Source organism: Fukomys damarensis, unplaced genomic scaffold (assembly GCF_012274545.1).
Source record: "Fukomys damarensis isolate Sample0158 unplaced genomic scaffold, DMR_v1.0_HiC HiC_scaffold_2, whole genome shotgun sequence".
Classification (NCBI taxonomy): domain Eukaryota; kingdom Metazoa; phylum Chordata; class Mammalia; order Rodentia; family Bathyergidae; genus Fukomys; species Fukomys damarensis.
This window is the reverse complement of record NW_022900914.1, coordinates 48,595,511-48,615,971: the sequence shown is the minus strand read 5'-3', so window position 1 is coordinate 48,615,971 and position 20,461 is coordinate 48,595,511. Positions and strand designations below refer to the sequence as shown.

The following is a 20,461-nucleotide window of genomic DNA, read 5'->3' as shown; positions in this document are numbered from 1 at the left end:
TGTCTGGTGCTCTGGCTGCCCGCATGCGTCGCAGCCCACGGTGAGCGGCAACGGGCGGGGCTGTGCTGTGCTATGCTGTGCTGTGGGGCGGGGCTCGCCGTCCAGGTTGCGCACGTCTTGGGGCAGGGGCCACGGGTCACCTTGGGGACCCCGCGAGTTCGGAGCCGAGCAGGTCTGGGACCGGCCGGCCAGAGTGAATGGGTGCTGGTCCATAGGGACATTGAACTGGGTGTATCCTGAACCTAGGTTCTGAGTCTTCAGCTCCCCAGGTCGAAGCAGGTCCCACCAACCCCCCTCAACCAAAACCAACCCAGGTGATATAAGTGAAACGAAAAGGAGGCACAAGGGGCAGCTGGAGATACAAACAAGCTGGAGACACATACGTAAGCTTTCGCATGCATATACTGCACGCGTTCCTACACGTGGGCTCACACGCAGAAGCACCTATGTACACAATCCGCGTGAGCCTTCACAAGCACATGAGCATATACACCCACACATATGTGAGCATATACATATATACCTATAATTTACACACAGATAAGGATATGCAAAGGCCAAGCAAAGGTGCAAGTGGGGAGGAGAGTTGTCTAACATCAATTAGGTAAGGCTTCCTGGGGAGTGCATCTGAATCTGATTCCCAGGAGGAAAGGCTACATAGCCCAGGGCCAACCCCTAGGAGCTCTGTCTGGTGGCTGACTTGGGCAAGGACAGCTGGCTCACATGGATAGGTTGTTAGTCTGATTTATTAGTGGACCTGTGGCCACAGCTTCTTTGAGCACTCATCACTCTTAGGACTAAAGAACCTAGGGACTCAAGTCCAGGTAAAACATTAAACTTTGATGCTGCAAAGAAATTCCTGTACCCCCCTCCCCAATTTTGGTGGTTCTGACAGTTCTCTTGCTAATGGCAGTGCAGCATGATGTAGTTTGTTCTTTCACTCAGTAACCTTTCCTGAACACCCCCACTATATCCCAGCCACTATCATAGGCATTGGGGATTCAGCATTGAATAAAATTTATATAAATTTATAATTATTGCCCTATTGGACAGTCAGATATTAAGAATTATGGATACTGTACATTTACAAATTATGTTGAAAATATTAACTGGGAAAACATACATTTTTATTTATTTATTTTTTGGTACCGGGGATCAAACTTGGGACCTTGAGTTTACAAGTTAGGCGGTGGAACCACTGAGCTAAATTCCTGGCCCAAAACATACATTTTTGAGACTAGCTCTATCTTTTCTTTTGGTACCAGGTATTGAACTTGTGCCCTTGTGCTTGTGAGGCGGGCAGCAGAACCACTGAGCCAAATCCCCAGCCCAAAATGTACATTTTTGAATGGCCAAAATAATGGGCAATCATGATACATATCTTCCTCCGAGAAAATGACATTTAATCTATGACCTGAAGGAGGACTAGGAATGAGCCAAATAAAGTGAAGGTGGAGCTGGGCTTGGTGGCATAGGCCTGTAATCTCATGTATTTGGGAGGCAGAGGAAGGCAGATTACAAGTTTGAGGCCAGCTTGGGCAACAAAGTGAAACCTTGTCTCACCCATTTTTTGAAAAGGGGTGGGGGGGGCAGGAATGTAGCTCAGTGGTAAGGTGCTTAGCACCACAAATAGTGGAGGTTGGGTGTGAGTAGGGACCCTTCCAAGTAGAGGTAACAGCTTGCAAAAAGATACAAAATTAACAAACTGAAAAGAGGCAAGTGTAGTTTGAACACAAGAGGGTGATGGGATTGTAATGGCCAGGGGTCAGATCAAGCAGGCCGTTGTAGGCCACAGTGAAGAATGTAGACTTTATGAAGGAAATCAGTGAAGGGTATAATTACTAAGATGTCTTACGATGCTTGGTTTCTGTTTAGGAGATGGACCTGAGGGAGCAAGAATGGAGGCACGTGGGAGCTGAGGCAGGAGGATTGCTTAAACTCATGAGTTGGAAACTATCCTGGGCAACACAGCAAGGCGAAAAAGAAAAAGAAAATAAAGGCAGACAGACCAGTTAAGAAGCTGGAATGAAAAACAAATTAAAAATAAAAGAAGCTGGAATGATCAGGACACGAAATGATAGTGACTGGGCTAGGGAAATGGCAGTGGACCAGAGTAAATTTCTAAGTTTCAGTGAGAATCTTCTGCCTGGAGCACTATACCTCCACCCCGAAATTCCCAGGTGTACTTAAGAGCAAAGACAGATTAGAGGTCCCAGTTTTCTTGGTTTACCTGTGTCAGAAGCAGCAGCAGCAGATATAAATCTGAGGTTATTAACTCCATCCATATCAGCTAGCCTGCCCAGGGGAAAAACTATCTTGCCCACCCAGGTAACTCAATCAGCTGAAATTGGGACCCTAGACCCAGTCTATAGCCAGAGAAGTTGAAGACATGGAGCTCACTATTTGAACTCAAACCACCTTGTACCTGAGAGCTTTTCATGTGTACTTTTTCCTTCAGGCTTACGCATCCATGATTATTTATACTTCCAAGTACTGAGTCCTGGGGACATTCGATACATCTTCACAGCCACACCTGCCAAGGACTTCGGTGGTATCTTTGTAAGTTCAGCAATACCTTTCATCTCTGATCCTCAGCCTCCCCCTTTCCTTCACTGAGTTATGGTAACCCTCTTCTTCCTTATGAATGCTGAGCCAGGGAAAGGAGCAGAACCCACCTGTCTCTCAGGAGTGGCAATACAGAAAGAAAATGCTGACTCATACTTAGACCTGGGCACCGTGGAGGGACAAGCTTTCTTCTTTGGGGGCACTTGGCACAAGGCTGTAGTCCCAGCAAGTGGGAGCCTGAGGCAAGAGGATTACTGTGAATTCAAGGCCAGTTTGGGCTAGTGAGTTCAAAACCAGCCTGGATTACACAGAGACCCTGTCTCAAATAACAGGGCACCAGCTTTCTCTGTCAGCTCTACCTCTGGGTACCTACTTCCCCTCCCTATGTCTATAACCACCTCCCCTATCTCATAGAATGCAGCATGAACTTAAACAACCACATAGGCCTTTGTGAGAATTAAGTGAAAATGCTCAAGTGCCCAGCAACACAGAAACCACTCATTTCCTCCACCCTTCATGATACAATGCCAATAAGATGAGATTGTCAGCCCGTTCTCAAAGCACGTCTCACTTGTCCAAATGTCTATAAACATTTTTCAGCATACAAGGTATGAACAGATTCACCTTGTCCCTGCTGAACCTCCAGAGGCCTGTGGGGAACTCAGCAACGGTTTCTTCATTCAAGACCAAATTGCTCTGGTGGAGAGAGGGTAAGGAGTGGGCAGGCATATGGCAAATTCTGAGACCATGGCTAGTGGTGGTTCTTCAAAACAGCTGCTTTTGAATAATCATCCTTTTAAGGATCTTTAAATGCCATAAGATTATCCATGCTTTTGGCTATGTACTTAGGAACCTTTTAACAAGTTTTTCATGGTCCTCCTTTCATCCTCTTAGGGTTATGGGGTGGGGAAGGGGTAGCTAGGACCTGATTTTCCTTTGGTCTCATCACCACCTCTTCCAGGGGCTGCTCCTTCCTCTCCAAGACCCGAGTGGTACAGGAGCATGGTGGGCGGGCCGTGATCATCTCTGACAATGCAGTTGACAATGACAGCTTCTATGTGGAAATGATCCAGGACAGTACCCAGCGCACAGCTGACATTCCTGCCCTCTTCCTGCTGGGCAGAGATGGGTGAGGCCTCCTTGTCTCTGGCCTGTCAGCACCAAATGGGATGTCATGATTGGGAGGTAATGGGTATCATCAGTCCCATCCCACAGACTTTTGTCTTGGGGTACCCTTGTTGGAAAGCAAAAAATCCTCCGGTTCTGTAACTCCAAGGGGAAACAGAGGGGCAGGTTGGGGTGCTAAGAAAGTGATCATCACCTCTTTTCATGCCCTACCAGCTACATGATCCGTCGCTCCCTGGAACAGCATGGGCTGCCATGGGCCATCATTTCCATCCCAGTCAACGTCACCAGCATCCCCACATTTGAGCTGCTACAACCACCCTGGACCTTCTGGTAGAACTGGTCCAACATTCCAGCCTTAAGTGACCCTGGGCTTGGAAGGGGAAACCCAGGCATTCTACTATTTAGAATCTGGGGAGAAAAATCTGTAGACAAGGGGAGCCAAGCAGAGGGAAGAAAGCTCACATCACAGGCTCTCCCTTCACCAAGGCGCCCAAGGACATCTTGGGCTACAGGAACAGGAAAGAGCCAGGCTCCAGGGCTTCTGGCAGGAATCTAGAACAAAACGAGCTAGAAGGAGGCCACCTGTGACATTCCACCTGATTCAAGCTCCCCAACCCACAGTCTCCTCACAGTGACCTTCACAGGAATTACTGGAGAGGTTTAAAGAATTGGTGTCTGGGGACTCAATAAACTCTGATTTTTTAGCAATAAAGCTCATCAGGGTTCTGTCTCCTAAAACACAGGGGGTGGGATATCCACACTTAATTCCTCTGGTCCCAAATCATTTTGAGGGAAGACAGTTGAGGTCCAGTGAAGACACTTTCCCTAGATCCTTTAGGACCAATGCACAGGAAGCTCCAGATAGCTGTAGTTCAGCCCCTTAAGGAGAAGAATCATCTTGTAAACTAGTGTTGATGAAAACCAGCCTTTGGAGGACATTTATTCTGACTTTAGAAATATTGTCACAGCAGTGTGGCTGAGACGAGATGAGCATAGCTGGGAAGACTGTACCTCTTATCTGCCACTGTCACCTGGTCTAACTTGTGTACCTCTGTCTGCTGAGAGCCCTGTCCAGCCATTCTCCACAAGACAATCTTACAAAGAAAGACCCGTCACCACTCATATTTTATTGAAGTGGGCAGGTGGGGCAGGAGAGGGGTGCTGTGAGGGAGCCAGATGGCCAGGTTCTACCTGGCTGCACAGCCCAGGGGAGGGCCTGAAGGGTGCACCTGTCTTCCCTGGGATCTCTCAGAAAGGTGATGTGGCGAGCCCTTCAAGGAAGGTAGGCAGGAATGAATTGGGAGTGATGCTTGTAATACCCATAGCATCCAACCCAAGAGTAAGATGATCCTCTAGGGTAAGGAAAGGACAGTCATGGCTACCCACCAAGTATCTAGCCCAGCACCTGTACGTTTCTGGAAGACTTCAATGTTCCCCGTGAAACTCTTAAAGATGGAGATTGAGGCCAGGAGAGCCTTTCATTGGTTCATTTTAACAGGCCCTGGGAAAATTCAAGCATCCTAAAATAAGGCACAAAGGCCTGTCATCCCACAGGTCTCAGCCAGATTGCTAGAACCCTCAGTGGGAAGAAGGTGTAATAAAGGGCAATGATCTCCTTTTGAGGAAGGCAGAGGCCCCATTCATACCCTATGACGCCAGCTACCCACTGTGCCAAGGTCTGGGAGATAAGGTAGAGGTACAGATTCTGGAGTCTAGGGAAGGGGCTAATACCCACTTCCCCTGATGTCCAAACAGTGGAAGTGGGGGGAATGAGGGAAATCTCCATAATCTAGTGTCTTCTGGTAGCCAGTCTTAGAGAAGGTGCTCCAGAGGTTCAGACCCTACTTCCTCTTCCCTCTGGTTTATGGGCAGGCTGTCACCCTAACAGCTATAGTCATGGCAGGTGTGAGGTAAGGAAGACAAAGTGCCACACCTCCCCTTTCCACTTCAGATATGTCACTTTGCGACCCCTCAAACCAATAATCAGTTGAGAGGGGAGAAGCTGCCAGTGGACAGGTGAGTGTGGACTAAGAAACACTGTTAGGCCCACACCCTGGTTCCAACCCCTCACATTTACAGTGGAGTAAAGTCAAGGGAGGCCAGTTCTGGAAGGCTCAGTGATGGCACAGAGTCCGAGCCAACTCAGCAGCAGTGCTCAGGGCATGAGGTCTGTGGGAGATGTGGGGCCTAGGATGCAGCCCCTGTCCTACGCTCTGGCAGAGTACTGGAAGGAGGAAAGCAGGCAATGGGAGTGGGGAGTTCCTTCCAAGCCTCTTTTCTGGGGGGGAGGGCCCCCTTTTCTAGCAGGATCTGGAGCAGGGCCCCTTTCAGGCAGGGCAACATCACACATCAGTCATCTCATCCCCTAACTCTGCATCTTCTGGCTCTTCTTCCTCTTCCTCCTCTTCTTCCTCCTCCTCCTCCTCTGAGGTCACATTGGGTTCATCAGCCTCTGCCAGGCATTTGGGGCAGGAACAGACAAACAGATAGTTCTCCCTGCAGGTGTGGAGGATGATGAGGGTGAAAAGTCAGGTAGCCACAGAATGGAGGACCCCCAAGCCCAGCTGCCCAACCATATCCCCAGCTGGCACCTAAGGATCTTATGGCGGCTGTGGCGGCTGCGCTCCCGTTGACAGCAATCTAAGTAGCTGATACAGATTTCCTGTAGGGCAGAGGAGAGGTGGGGTCTCATATTAGGATAGACTGGATTACACAGATTAATTAGATTAGATAAATGGTGTACCTTCCATTAGGAGGATAAGGGCTTCCCCAACAACACTACTGTCCCATCCCCAGGAGCCAGGCCTGAGCTGCCCTTCAGTGAGGGGCAGTCTACCCCAATTCATTTCCGATGCCTTCAGCAGGCAGGTACTATGAGGTTTCAATAACCAGTGTCAGAGACAGAGGGGGAGACTGCAAGTAGCCCAGGCCTGGGGCCATAGTGAAAGCCAGTCAGTGGCCAGGGTCTGTAGCTCGACTCAGAGGTTATCTTGGTGTGATTCTACTTGTCCTATGCACTGCACTCATAGCCAGGACACCCAAACCCATACCAGCTTCCCAGACTAAGCCACAAAGAACTACCTCCCACTTTTTTAGAAGCTGTAAATCTGTTGATTAAAAGGTAGCTGTGAGGCCAGGGTTTTAGCTCAGTGCTGCCACCGCCTGCCTCACAAGGGCAAGGTCCCGAGTTTGATCCCCAGTACCAAAAAATAAATAAAAAAATAAAAATAAAAATGTAGCTAGACACAGGAACCTAGGCACACAGCTGACCTTCAAACACTGCTCTGAGGCTCTCTGGAGTTATTTTTTGAAGCTGGGTGAGACTGGGCAAAAGACTCAGGCCCTGAGGCATGTAAGAAGTCTCCAAGAGCCTGACCTTTAGGAAGATCTAGTCACTACTGCTCCTAATCTTTGGACAGAATTTGCCAGGCTCACTGTCCACCCAAACCCCTGCAGCCCTCGTCCTCCTCACCTCTCCTGGGTTAATATCCTCCAGAGCGGTGACATGCAAAAGGAAGTTATTTTCTGGGAAAGCAGTCTCTGCATTGGGGACACAGCTGTGGTTGCCTGAGTCACAAGAGGCAGGTAATGAGTATTATTAACTAAAAAAAAAAAAAAAAAAAAAAAATCTCAGCTTGGCAGAGCACTAAGACCCTTCACTTCTTGTTCTCAAGAGCCCTGGCAGGGCTGAGTGGGTACCAGACCCCAAGTTTCCTGCCTCCCCATCCAGTGCGCTTTCCCAGATACCACAGCACACAGGCACAAATGCACTGGCACATCATTGCCCACTCCAACCTCCTGAGACTGGCCATTCATTCTCAGTTATGTTCTCACTGTCTCATTAAGAGAGGATAAGAAGGCTGGGGATTTAGCTCAGTGGTTCCACCGCAAGCACAAGGTCCCAAGTTCGATTCCGAGACCAAAACAAAAAAAAAAAAAACAAAAAAAGAGAGGACAGGATTCTGAAAGGATGCCCATACTAGACTATTTAATTCGGTTCTGTCTGCTACTGGACATAAGGTAATGGCTAACTCAGGCCTTCTGAGAACCCTCTCTGGAGCCTGGCAGGAGAGACATGCAGTGGAAAACCAAGAGCAGGTGGCCAAGACCTAGGAAAGGCAGTTGTTGGAGCTGGCCCTGGCCTTCCCTGTCAGGTGTTGAGATGGGCCTCCCCTGTGCTCCCTCTCCCCAGCACCCTGCAGGCCTCCTGAATATTCCTAGTGCTCCCCTAACACACACCTAGGCAGTGATGGAGCAAACCCAAACTGCAAGAAGCCAGTCTTTGTGTCTGCCTTAGACAGGGCCTGGCACACTACAAGGTTTCATACATAAGCATTCAAATATGAGAAGGTGACTGGGGATATAGCTCAGTGGCAGACCACTTACATAGCATGTTTGGCTCTGGGTTACCTAACACCACACACACACACACACACACACACACACACAGCACAGCACAAGCAACTGAATAAATAAATGGAGAAACCCAAAGCAAAAAGCCCTAAGGGAATCACCAAAGAAGCTCAGGAATAATCCCACTCCCAGCCTCAATCTAGACAGCCTAAAAGGGCCATCTGAGAAAAATGAACTATGGCTATCAAGCTACCAGCAAGGGCCCAGTCCCTACCCTCCCAACCCAATGTCATGACTCACAGCAGCTCTGAAGCACAAAGAGGCCAGATCCTTCACAATTAAGGAACTCGCCGGTAGCTGTAAGATAGTAATATGCGGACACTGTTCTACCCGTTTTATAGGTACAAGGAAACTAGGCTGACAAGGAAAGGCACCAGCTCCACTCTCCTGCCATCCCACCACACTAACATACCCAGGCCCCACCACTTTACCTAAACTTGCCTCTCTGAAGCACAAGCTTGCTCTTCTGTCTGCAATTTCACCCTATTTGTCCGGCACTCCCCCTCCTCCCAGCATCAAGCCTCTGGGTGGATCTCTGGGCCATTTCTCAACCATGTGTGTGTCCTGTGGACAGATCTGCAGCTGCCCACAAGTACAAGTACACATAGGATTACTTTCCCCACCATTAACTCAGCGCTTCCTGGGAGTAACTATATCCACCATCTGACTGGGAGAGGGGGACCACAAAGTTGGGCAAGGCCATGGCCCCATCTCACCAACCTGCCTCGATGTCCTTGTACAGCTGGTCAATGAAGGCGTCTAGTTGCTCGCGGTCCTGAGGCTTCAGCTCTAGAGCATCACAGGCATGGACCCACTGGCTCAGGGAGCTGGAGTTCCCAGGCAGCCCATGATTGGAGAGAAAGCCCAAGTCACAGGGCAAGTTAAGCCCAGGCAGAAGGGGCTCCCACCCCATTTCTTTCTCCAGGTTGGGGGCCCCATGTTCCCCAATATAGCAAAGCTCCCAGGTGCAAACTCCTCTCCACTGGACTCCTCCCACCATGTCCAGCTCAGCACTCAGGCCAAAGTCACATCCTACCCCACCCCAAGCTTGAAAGAAGCTGTGGCTACCTTCCTCAGTCAATCTCCCAATTGAACCATGAGGGACAATCTAAGATCTCTAGGACATTGTCTCCTAACCTGGTCCCAATTCCTTGGCCATTGGTCCCAACAAGAGCAAAGAGAGATCTGAATCCATCTGGAGTGAACCACTGTGGGAGAGAAAAAGAAAAGGTGAGTGCTTGGATTACAATTGTTTGCTTTTTTTTCTGGTATGGCTCTGTTCAGGAAGACTTCTAAGCATCTGCCCCATCCCAACTCCAGAAGACCAAGCCAGCTTTGGCTTAGATGCCCCAGGAGATATAGACCCAATTGCTCCTGGGGAATGGGGTAATCAGAAGGTGGTGGCCCCAGCCTCCCCACACTCACCTGGCTGAGTGCTTCCTCATAAAGGGCCTCTGTGAAGAGTCTCCGCAGAAGTTCTAGTTGGCCCTGGTGAAGGGGGAGTAGGGAAAGATTCACATCCCTGGGGAATTCCCCTTGGCAACCAGGTAGGGTCCAGAAGATCAGGTGAGAGAAGGAAAAAGGGCCTTCTCTGCAGACCGAGCTTTTCATGGGGTCAAAGCAAGGCCCCAGAGTCCTTATCTCCAAAGAGCTTTGGCAGTCTGCTGGCCTCCAACGCAAAGTAGTGAACCCAAACTTTCTCCTTGTTTTCTAGCACTGGTACTAGTGAGGATGAGGCAGCTTGGCTTAGGATTTCTGTTCTCACCATCTCTCTTGGGCCTCCTGACCAACTCAGCTCTTCCCTCTTTTCTGTTGAATTCAGTACAGGGGGGCCCACCTCAGATACATCCCTTCCCACAGCTACCTCTGCCTTCAGGAAACTCTATGTAGAAATCTGCTGTCCTCAGTGAGAATCTGTACTCTGGGATTGAGCACTCAGATACTCTGGTAGCTGACTCTGGGGACCTGCAGCCCTCCATTCTCTGTTATAATTGACTTGCCTGCTGCCACCTGCTGACAGGAGTCTTGCTTCTCAGACAGGCATCCAACCCTTCCTCTGTCACCACCCCAATCCTCACGTCCCAGTTTTAGTTCCACATTACATCATGAAGTAAAACAGTGACAGGAATGTAAAACCTCTGATCAATTTTTGGAGACCAGGTTCTAACCCTTCTGTAGCTGCGAAGAGAAGAAATGTGGAGCTCCCCATAAGTGGCCAGGGTCATCTCAAGCTATCTGGGAAGGGTGAGGGATGGAGACAGGTCATGGGAGACTAACCTTGAATTTGTCCCCCAGGAGTTTGTGGACAATTTCCTCCTCTTCATTAGCTGTTTTGTTACAGAATTGGGAGAAGAGCCTGATCCAACGGTCCTTATCCTTAGCCTATAGTGGACAAATGTACTTAAGGATCACAGACACCCATTTCCTTAGTGGCATTACCATCCAGTGGAACAGATGGCCTGTTTCTAAAGCCCCTGCCAACAGGGAACAACCACCACATGTGAGCTTCCAGGGCCTCTGCCTGAGTGTTCTTCCCCATTCTGCCCACACCCAACCATGTCTCCAGCTGGAGCTGAACGAGCCAACTCAAAACACCTGGGGAACAGAGAACTAGGCCAAGGAACCATAATATTAACAGAAGAGGGTTAGAGTAGCTTCTCTAGGTAAGAGAAAGAATCCTAAAAAGTGGTACCCACAAATCAAATGCTGCATGAGACATCTTTCTATAAATCTAAGATTACCTGCAAAATGAGCCCCAATTCCCACACTTGACTTATGCTTAGCTAAGATTGTACAAAGCAAGCATTTCTTCTTTGGGAAGCCCAGGAATAATGCTGCATCCAAGCTAGGGCTCTGATGGCTGAGGGCGCCAGTCACCCTCAGGTGGGCTTACCTGCTTTACTGTGGCCACCATTCGGGCCATGAGCATGATGCTTGCAGTCTCAGGTGGGTAGTGAATACTCCTAGGAAAAGAAAAAAAAAGTTTGGCCTTAAAATTCCCTCCCCAGTAGCTGAGGTCTGGGAAACCCAGTCTGACTGCCAAAGAGAAACCCTGCCACTTTCATCAACCACCAAAAGGAGAAAGGCTTTGGCAGGACTTAGGTAGATTTTGCATCCCTATGGGCTCTTTCTGGAAGGGGTAAAGCACTGAGGATGGTGGAACTGGCAGCCCAGATTAAAGGCAGAGGGTTGGGTGATGTGCCTTTTTTTAACCCTAAGAATACAGGAAATATCTGCAGAATGGTAACAGAGAAGTTGGCAACATATGCTAAGCAGAGGCAAGTGGGACAGGAGGGAAGGATAAAGAAAGGAAGAGACCTACCTCCAAGCCTCCTGCAGCTTATTGAGAGGATGCAGGGGGTCATCCTGAGAGGGGCCTGGGCACAGGACTCGGTGATATTGCTCTGCAGCTGCCAGCCGACATTCTGCACTGCAGTACATCACCTGTTAGGTGGGGCAGAGGTCAGTGCCCTAGGATCTGGCCATGGGGTGAAGAGAGCAAGGCACAGACATCCCATAAGGCACTTGCCTCCCCTAACTGCATTCCTTCCACCAACAGCCTCTGAGTAGGAGCACAGAGGAATTATAAGATGAGAAAACATACAGTACTCTAAGGGCATATGGGTGGGCACCTAACCTAAACTTGTAAAAGCACAGAAAAAGACAACTTTTCAGGTAGAGAGGAGAGCCCCTGCCAGGCCCTAAAAAGGCAAGCTCCCACCAAGCCCATTTCCTAGGCAATGGAACTAGAACAAGGAGGACAGAACAATTACTGAGTCCTTTCAATGTTTCACCCTACGTCATGGCTCTTGAGGGCTATGACCAGGTCTGTCTGAGTTCCTATCTCCCCAGTGAGGACTTCAACTAAGGCCTTGCTCACCGACCCCTTTCAGGTACACTCCCCCTGGGATGCTCACCTGGCAGTGGGGACAGTTCTGGTGGAGGTCCTTACGCACAGTGCATAGCTCTGGGTGAGGCAAAATCTGGGCTGGTTTCCCAGTCAGCCTTTGGGCATTCTCCTCTGCCTTCTCTAGGGCCCGGAGGCAGTGATCACAGGCTAAGGGTGAGAGCCACACGCAACAATTTAAGTGTCCCAAGAGCCTCATCTCTCCTTTCAAAGTAGTATTTCCCCTCTAGCCCTCCAACTAGGACAGTGCCTGACAGTGCTCCATACAAGTCTGTAAATGAATGACTATTTCAAAGAATGAAATGAACAAAGGAATGAATCTCACATGCATCCAAAGGAAAATGACCTCTCTTTCTCTCAAGAAACCCCTGGCACCTTCTGACTCCCCCTGCTTCTCAGTTAGACTCAGTATGTGGGCTCTGAGCTCTGCGAGAGATAGTCATCTCCCATAAGAGCACATTAGAGGAAACTGTTACTGCAGGCACACAGCCCCCAGTGCCTGAGAGTAGACAGAGGTGTGATTCTCAGGCAGTACTGCAGAAGAGAGCATTTTCTCCCAACACCCAGAGTCCCAGAGACATCAGTCAGTACAGATGTATGCAGCTGTCTTCCGTGCACAAAAGTAGCAGGGCCCAGCAGCCATGAGCAATAGGTGAGAGTGTTCACCTCGGTAGCGATAAAGTGCATTCCAGAGAAATTGTGCAGCCACCAGGGGCCTTTCTATGAAGATGGTCTCTCCCTTTCGGATCAGTTGTGTGGCAAACAGTCCCTTTCCCTAAATGGGCAGAAAAGAAACAGGATGTTTACAGAAGGGACTGAAGACAGACCTCCAAGAGCTCCTACAAGGCTGTCCAGACTCACCCCCACATGACTTCTTCTTAGCAGGAGCCGTTGCCTCTGAGGATTCAGAACAAATGCTCTGCAACCTCCATAATTTCCTGCCCTGGAAAAGTGGCTCTTAACCTTCTTTCAGCCCTTCTGGAGCATTGACAGGGGAAGGAGATGCAATAGCAACCATGTATGACTATTCAGAGAATTTTTAGAATGGCTAGAGCAAAGATCCCTGCAGGTTGAGGAGCTGGTAATGACAGGGCAGCCTTTTCAGCCCAACCCCAACCCTCACCTTCCAACGTCCCAGCAGTGGTGCTGCCACTCAGGGTTGCAAAACCTTACACCTACGGGGAAGCTTAGTTTGGAGAAATACGTTCTTCCTTGGTCAGTGAAGTACAGCATCTATGGGAGCACAGCACCTGGTTCCCAAACAAGTATGTAGGTGTTGTTCTAAAAGCAAGGAGCTAATCCTAGCACCGGCCTTCATGTCAATTTGCTGTGAACCTGTGAGGCAACTGCTTCGCTTCTTTGTACCATTTCACATGTGAGAAACTACCATGTGTAAACTACCAGGTAATTTACAGGATGCAATGACACAGCACAGGAACCTCATGAGCTCTAGCTCATTACTTCTCAATGTGAGGTGCATAACTAGCGACAAGGGCATCATCTGGGATGTTTGAATCTTAGGTCCCTCCCCAGACTTACAGAATCAGTATCTGCATCTTGCCAAGGAGCCCAGAAGCTTCCTATGCATGTTCAAGTTTGAGAAGGATTAGTCTAAAACTCAGGTATCTATCTCAGGTATACAACACTGTACACATCATGATGAACAATGAGAAAACAATATCTGAATTGCCATCTCTCGACTATGCCAGACTCAGAAGTTGGCTTCAGAACCCAGGCAGTTACTGGCCCTGCTGGCACTCAGTCTCCCTGCTCACTTAGGGAAGACAGCAGCGCCCATGCCAACACTGAGCTGCCACAACAAAAGGAAAGAAGAAAAATGCTGACACAATAGTAAAAACACCCAGTCACTATGACTTCCTGAGTAGCTGTTTCCTTTTAGCACTGGTGCTCTGGCAAGATGGGGGCCCCTACCAAACCTAGAGCAAAAAAGTTGTGTAGACCATCACAGGCCCTGGGCAACCAATGAGTCACAAAATCTCTAACAGGAGAATGGGATGGGTAAAACAAAACCAGGGGCAAAACCATAAATGTACCTTGACTTCCTAGAAGCCCCACCTCTACATTTTGTAGCCTCTGAGTCCCAAGGTGGCAAAATGAAAACTTAACCTTCTTCTATGGGACAAAAAACATGACAGACCCACATTGTCTCTGGTAACTTCAAAGCTCAATACTAGAGAAATATAGATCTCTTCCTCCCTCTTCTGGAGGATTAAACTGATATTTAGTAATCAAAACAAACAAACAAAAAATATTTAGTAACCAAAACAAAAGGGGGAGGATGGGGCTGGGGATAGAGCTGAGTAGTAGAGCAGAGCCTTGAGTTCAATCCCCAGTACTGAGGGGGGAAAAAGAAGGAAAAGAATTGGAGTTGTTTCTTTTATAAATTCACTTATCCCCTGCCGGGCGTGGTGGCGCACGCCTGTAATCCCAGCACTGGGGAGGCTGAGGCAGGAGAATCGCTGTGAGTTTGAGACCAGCCTGGGCTACACAGTGAATTCCAGGTCAGTCTCAACTATATAGTGAGACCCTGTCTCAAAACCCTCCCCCCAAAATTCACTCATCCCCAAAACAGAGGAAAGTATTTGTATTTTAAGAAGCACAGATCTTATTCATGTCAAAGAGTGTGAAGAGCCAGGCATGGTGGCATAGGCCTGTAATTAGTGCTTAGGAGGCTGAGGCAGGAGGACTGCTTCGGGTTTGAAGCCAGCTGGGCTACAAGCAGGACCTTGTCTCCAAAAAAAAAAGGTGGAGAGCACTGAAAGGAGAAAAGCCATACAAACACATGTCTTTCTTTTCTTTTCTTCCTTTTTTTTTTTTTTGGTACCAGGGATCAAACTCGGGTTCTTGCATTGGTGAGGCAAGCAGCAGAACCACTGAGCTACACCCCCGGCCCACAAACATATTTCTAATTTGACAAAAACAAAAAAGTTTTTTAAAAAATTATGCAGCTGGGCATGGTGGCACAGGCCTACAATCCCAGCACTCGGGAGGCTGAGGCAGAAGGATCGCTGTGAGTTCGAGACCAGCCTGGGCTACATAGTGAGTTCCAGGTCAGTCTCAACTACATAGTGAGACCCTGTCTCAAAAAAAAAAAAAAAAAAAAAAAAAAAACCAAAGGAAAAAAAAATTATGCAAAACTCTAACCTCTGTGGCTGACGCTGGAGAATGAATTCAAAATCCTTCACATTGAACTACATGCCCAGCCTTTTATTTTCCAAAGAGGGTTTCATTAAGTCACTAAGTTGCTTAGGCTATGCTCAAACTTGTGATCCTCCAGCCTCAGCATTCCAAAGTGCTGGGATTACAGGTGTGCAACCATACTCAGCTCCATGTAGTTTGCTGTGGATGCTAGCTGGAATGTGTACACTAGCCAGATCTCAGCCTGGCTTATTACTTTCTGAGCTTTCTTCCTTTTGAATTATTTTGGTCATTTGTATTTTTCTAGAAAATCATTTAATCAAGATTTTAAAATGTACTACATAGGGCTGGGGAGTGGTTCTGCCACCTTCTTTGCAAGTGCAAGGGCCTAAATTCGATCCCCAGTACAAAAAAAAAAAAAAAAAAAGTAGTACATAGAAGCCAGGCATAGTAGCACACATCTGTAATCCCAGCACTTGGGAGGTTTGTCTGTCTGCTTATTTATTTATTTATTTATTTTTGTATTTTGAAACAGGGTCTGTATAGGCAGGTTGGCCTCAAACTTGTGGCAATCCTCCACCCTCCCAAGTGCAAAAGATAAGTAGGAAAGGGCCAGGGATTTAGCTCAGTGGTTCCGCCTCCTGCCTCAAAAGCATAACGACCCAAATTCAATCCCCAACACCAAAAAAGAAAAAAATAGCCGGGAGTGGTGGCACACACCTGTAATTCCAGCACTTGGGAGGCTGAAGCAGGAGGATTGTTGTGAGTTCGAGACCAGCCTGGGCTACATAGGGAGTTCCAGGTCAGTCTCAACTACATAGTGAGACCTTGTCTCAAAAATAAATAAATAAATAAAGATAACTAGGAAAGAAAATAATTCTAGAGCAAACATAGGGTGTCTGCACAAAATGTATACTCCAAGACCTTTGATCCCAGGGATGAAAAGTAAGATGCAACATAAAGGATCCATAAATAAAGAGTTTGGCTGATGAAATGCGGCCCTCCCATGAAAAGAACTACCTACTCGGGGCAATTAGCAATGTGAAATAGGAAGAACAGAACCAAAGGTGTAGGGACAGTGAGAAGGATAGGGAAAGGGGAACAAGGGAAAAGGAAAAAAAATATGAGAAAATGTAAAAATGGAATTAAAGTGTTTGAAGGTGGGGAAGGGAGGAGGGGGTGAAGGGAGGGTGGGGACAAGGGGAAAAAATGAGAACCAAGACCTGGCATGTAAAGGTACAAGATCCCAGTAATGAATGTACAGTAGAATGTACTTTCTACCTAGAATGTACCAATAAATTCAATTTAAAATAATAAAAAAGAACTACCTACACTATTTTTAAATTAAAATGTAGGGCCAAGATTTAGCTCAGCGATTCTGCTGCCTGCCTCTCAAGCACAAGGTCTTGCCAAGAGATTGAGGACAGCCTAGGACACATAGTTCAAGGCCAGCCTGAACTACACAGGGAGACTTTGTCTCAAAAAAACAAAAACATATAAAGAACTAAAAAAAATTAGATCCCCAAAAAGACCTAATCCAAAAAATTGGGCAACCAGGCTGGGCTTGGTGGCACACACCTGTAATCCCAGCACTTGGGAAGCTGAGGCAGAAGGATCACTGTGAGTTCGAGACCAGCCTGGGCTACATAGTGAGTTCCAGGTCAGTCTCAACTACATAGTGAGACCCTGTCTAAAAAAATAAAAAAAAACTGGGCAACCAAAATGAATACACACTTCTTAAAGAAGTACAATTGGCTAATAAATACATGAAAATAATACATGAAATAAATAATACATGAAAAAAATGCTCATTATCACTGGTCATCAGAGAAATGCAAATTAAAACTGAGATACCATCTTACCCCAGAAAGAATGACTATCATCAAATAATCTAATAATAATAACAAATGCTGGCCAGGATGTAGGGCAAAAGGAATACTTCTACATTGCTGGTGGGAATGTAAACTAGTAAAACCACTATGGAACTCATCGTGGAGATGCCTCAAAAAACTGAAAATATGGGAGGGGAGGAGGGGGTGAAGGGAGGGCAGGGGTAAGGGGAAAAAATGAGAATCAAGACTTGTCATGTAGAGGTACAAGATCCCAACAATGAACGTAACTGTACTGTATCCCTAAAATGTACCAATAAATTCAATTAAAGCTGAAAAAAAAAAAACAAACTGAAAATAGAAATTTCACTTTATCCTGCTATCCCCATTCCAGGTTCCTTCCCAAAAGAGTGAAAAATCGTATTACAGGGATTCATGCATACCTTTGTTTATGGCAGCACAATTTATAATAGATCTTTGAAACAGTACGTACGTCCATCAGCTGATGAATGAATAAAAATGTGGTATTTATACACAAGAGTACTACACTGACATAAAGAAAGATAAACAAGGCATTTGTAGGTAATGGGTGCAATTTGAGAACATAATGCTAAGCAAAATAAGTCAGACACAGAAGCTCAAATATCACATGGTTTCTCTTATATGAGGAACACTATATATACAATACAATCCCAGTTATTTGTGTGTGCATGTATATATACATACAGAAACAGAGAGGATGCAAAATAGAAGATAAACAAGAAGCAGGAAGTTCAAATACTTGCCCAAATTACAAATTCCATCCTCGAAAAATATTTCAACATTTTTGCTAATTTGTTTCATTTACATTAGTTTATCTTAGTTCATTAAAAAGAAAATTTTGCTATTATCTGTTTCTTTTTTGTACGAATCTTTTTTGGCTTACGTCTTACTCTTGGGAGCTTGTTTGGAGGTTCTCGCACGGAAGCACAGCTAATCATATACCCTTGACCAAGGAAACGGGGGTGGTCATCCTCTTTGACCCAACCAATGAGCTACTTCGGGAGAGATGCACATGGAGCATCGAGGGATGAAGAGGACACCGGGCCTAACCAGCCATTTCGAATCAACTCTGGTAATCAATGGGATGACAGATGTTGCAGCCAGATCGCCTTCACATACTGTCTTTACTCTGAGCAATTACTTTGAAGATAATATTACACAGGTTAATAACTATTGTTATTATCTTATTACTTGATTATGAAATTGTTTTTAATAGGTTTATTGAGAATGAAATAAGTTTATTGATATAGCCATTGTTGCATCCAAAAAGCAGTTTCTAAAAATCTGACTTAATATACATACACATTTGCACACAAGACTGAGTTATTTTATCTTGTTTCCTTTGATACATTTTATATTTTCTTCTACAATGAACTTCTAAAACATAATAATAAAAACGAATATTCATTTGGGTTCTCGCCCAAGTTCTTTAGCGCTTCAAGACCCTTCACATGGTCCTGGTCTCTCCGCATTCTACCACCCGTATCTCACACGAAAAGGCTCCTGAGGACCAACGGTTTTTTATGACGGAGTTCCCTCTGCTCTGTACGTCCCCGTCAACCGCTCCCAGGTCCCGGCAGCAACGCCTTCAGCCTGGCGCAGGAGGCCCAGAGCCCCCAGCTCCTCCTAAAGCAGCCACAGCAGGCCGTGGGCGGACCAGGTTCCACTGGAAAGGGCTGCGCACTGAGAATCTTGGAGACCCAGATCCGCCGCGTGACCGCTCCAGAAGCCTGAGCACCGAGACAGACAGGGAACCCCGCATTGCGATCAGGGGCCGGGCCAAGCGGTACAATAGCCTCTAGGCATGGATCTCTGGGTTTATCTCCAAGGTCTTATGGGGTGCGGGCTCCGGATGGGGTGCACCCTGGCCTCACCTTTGCGCTGCTCACAAATCGGACTTCTACTGCAACCCGGGCCGAACCCGCCACGCCCACGCAGAAGGAGAACACTTCGCACATGGAGGCCGCCATCTTGGGCACGCCTCCGCTTTCTGACCTTTGACCCGCCTGACCCGGGAAGCTCCGCTCCTGAAGCTCCGCCCATTGCTGAGTGGTAGCACTGCGTTGGGGGTTTGCCCTCAGGCGAGTTCGATTTTTCGGTTCCTTGGTTCATTGACTAGGTGTATAGCTGGGTTTGCCTTTGTACTCTCACATCTGTGCAGTTTTGTGGCTGTCTGCCTGCTTGGCCGGTATCAGATTCTATGTATGTGTAGTTTGGATGTATTTGAGTCCGAATTCACGTTTGTGTCTACTGTGCCTCTGTCCAACAATGGCTTGCTAATTGAGGAAAGCATTTTTTGGACCCAGCAGAGAGTATAGCGGAAGGCGGTTATTTCTGTCCCCTCTCTAATACTAAATGGTGGGAATAGTTTATACCCTGGGGCACACTCATCCTTTAAAGTCTGGTGCATGATTTCCTTTCTCTATAAATCCTCTGCTGTGGGACAGACTGTCTTAGCAAAGATCAAGCTCAACAGGTGTGTGTCTCAGATTCTCCAGGGATTTGGAGACCTTTGTAGCCCAGAGTGATGGAAAAGTTCAGAGTCGATCTGAGTCAGGTCTAAGGACCCCTTAAACGATGCAGAAGTGAGTGTACACATGAATCATTCTGAGAACCAAAGAAAGGTGTGTCCTCTCATTCAGGACCCCAAAAGCTGCCAACCACTGGCCTATAGCACTTGTTCCCACAGCTAGGCCTGACTACCATACTTTACTTTCCTTGCTCCTCATTTGATTCTATGTTCTTCGAAAAGGAATCTGTGGCCGGGTGTGGTGGCACATGCCTATAATCCCAGTACTCAGGAGGCTGAGGCAGGAGGATTGCTGTGAGTTTGAGACCAGCCTGGGCTACATAGTGAGTTCCAGGTCAGTCTCAACTACATAGTGATAGATTCTGTCTCAAAAAACAAAAAGAAAAAGAAAAGAAAATGAACCTGTGTCTGCACCTGCTGTGGTCTTGTCGTGACATTTGGGGGTTGGGTAGTAATTGTTTAGTAGGTAACTGACCCATTTAGTATAAGTGCTGCAGAAGTGGAGCACTGATGTATTGGTTAAAAACAAAAAGTGACAGGTGTGGTGGCATATGCCTGAAATCCCAACACTCTGGAAACTCCAGACAGGAGGATCCTAAATTCATGCCTGGCCTGAACAACTTAGTGACTTAGTAAGGCCCTGTCTCAAAATTTAAAAAACAAAATAAAATAATTAAAAAGAGTTGAATATGTAGTTCAGTGTAAAGACTCTTAGTTCAATTCCCAGTACCCAAAAATAAAATAAAATACCAGTTTTTTCTGTAACAGGCAGATGCAGCTGGATTCCTTTGATTAATAGAATTGACTTTGAGTCCTGCCTTAGGAAGGACTTTCCTGAACACAGGGACAGAGAAGCATTCTTGAGGCTGGATGCTGGCTCCCCTCAAG

At 47.1% G+C, this 20,461-nt stretch overlaps 2 protein-coding genes across 3 annotated transcripts in view; one reads left to right on the top strand and one right to left on the bottom strand.

The window, feature by feature from the left end:
• The window catches only part of Pradc1 (protease associated domain containing 1), a 5,605-nt gene extending 824 nt beyond the window's left edge, over nucleotides 1-4,781 (top strand). Inside the window, exons 2-6 of the mRNA XM_010609813.3 lie at nucleotides 2-40; nucleotides 2,459-2,559; nucleotides 3,166-3,275; nucleotides 3,527-3,694; nucleotides 3,907-4,781. Of these exons, the coding sequence (XP_010608115.1) occupies nucleotides 2-40; nucleotides 2,459-2,559; nucleotides 3,166-3,275; nucleotides 3,527-3,694; nucleotides 3,907-4,027 (539 nt within the window). The 3' untranslated portion in view covers nucleotides 4,028-4,781. The remainder of the gene's footprint in view (nucleotide 1; nucleotides 41-2,458; nucleotides 2,560-3,165; nucleotides 3,276-3,526; nucleotides 3,695-3,906) is intronic.
• Nucleotides 4,782-5,879: 1,098 nt separating this feature from the next.
• On the bottom strand, nucleotides 5,880-19,117 carry Smyd5 (SMYD family member 5). 2 transcript variants are annotated; one of them, XM_019205337.2, is made up of 13 exons: nucleotides 18,918-19,078; nucleotides 12,680-12,788; nucleotides 12,024-12,163; nucleotides 11,429-11,550; nucleotides 11,000-11,069; nucleotides 10,384-10,488; nucleotides 9,532-9,594; nucleotides 9,244-9,314; nucleotides 8,827-8,933; nucleotides 8,347-8,403; nucleotides 7,166-7,260; nucleotides 6,285-6,355; nucleotides 5,880-6,189 (listed from the first exon to the last, which is right to left on the bottom strand). In XM_019205337.2, the coding sequence occupies exons 1-13, from the start codon at nucleotides 19,011-19,013 to the stop codon at nucleotides 6,036-6,038; spliced, it is 1,260 nt and encodes a 419-aa protein (XP_019060882.1). In that variant the 5' UTR covers nucleotides 19,014-19,078; the 3' UTR covers nucleotides 5,880-6,035. The 2 variants fall into 2 exon arrangements, with proteins under 2 accessions (XP_019060882.1, XP_010607902.1); XM_010609600.2 differs by having other exon boundaries at nucleotides 6,107-6,189; nucleotides 7,166-7,295; nucleotides 18,918-19,117.
• Between the last annotated feature and the right edge of the window lie 1,344 nt (nucleotides 19,118-20,461).

Bases quoted from the DNA above. Each gene is read 5' to 3' on its own strand.
- Smyd5 (XM_019205337.2), bottom strand. From the start codon at position 19,013: ATGGCGGCCTCCATGTGCGAAGTGTTCTCCTTCTGCGTGGGCGTGGCG. The intron at 8,934-9,243 runs GTTAGGAGACAA...TGGGAACTCCAG, and splicing joins GGCCAAGGAATTGGGACCAG to CTCCCTGAGCCAGTGGGTCC. The intron at 6,190-6,284 runs GTGCCAGCTGGG...CCACACCTGCAG, and splicing joins AGCCGCCATAAGATCCTTAG to GGAGAACTATCTGTTTGTCT.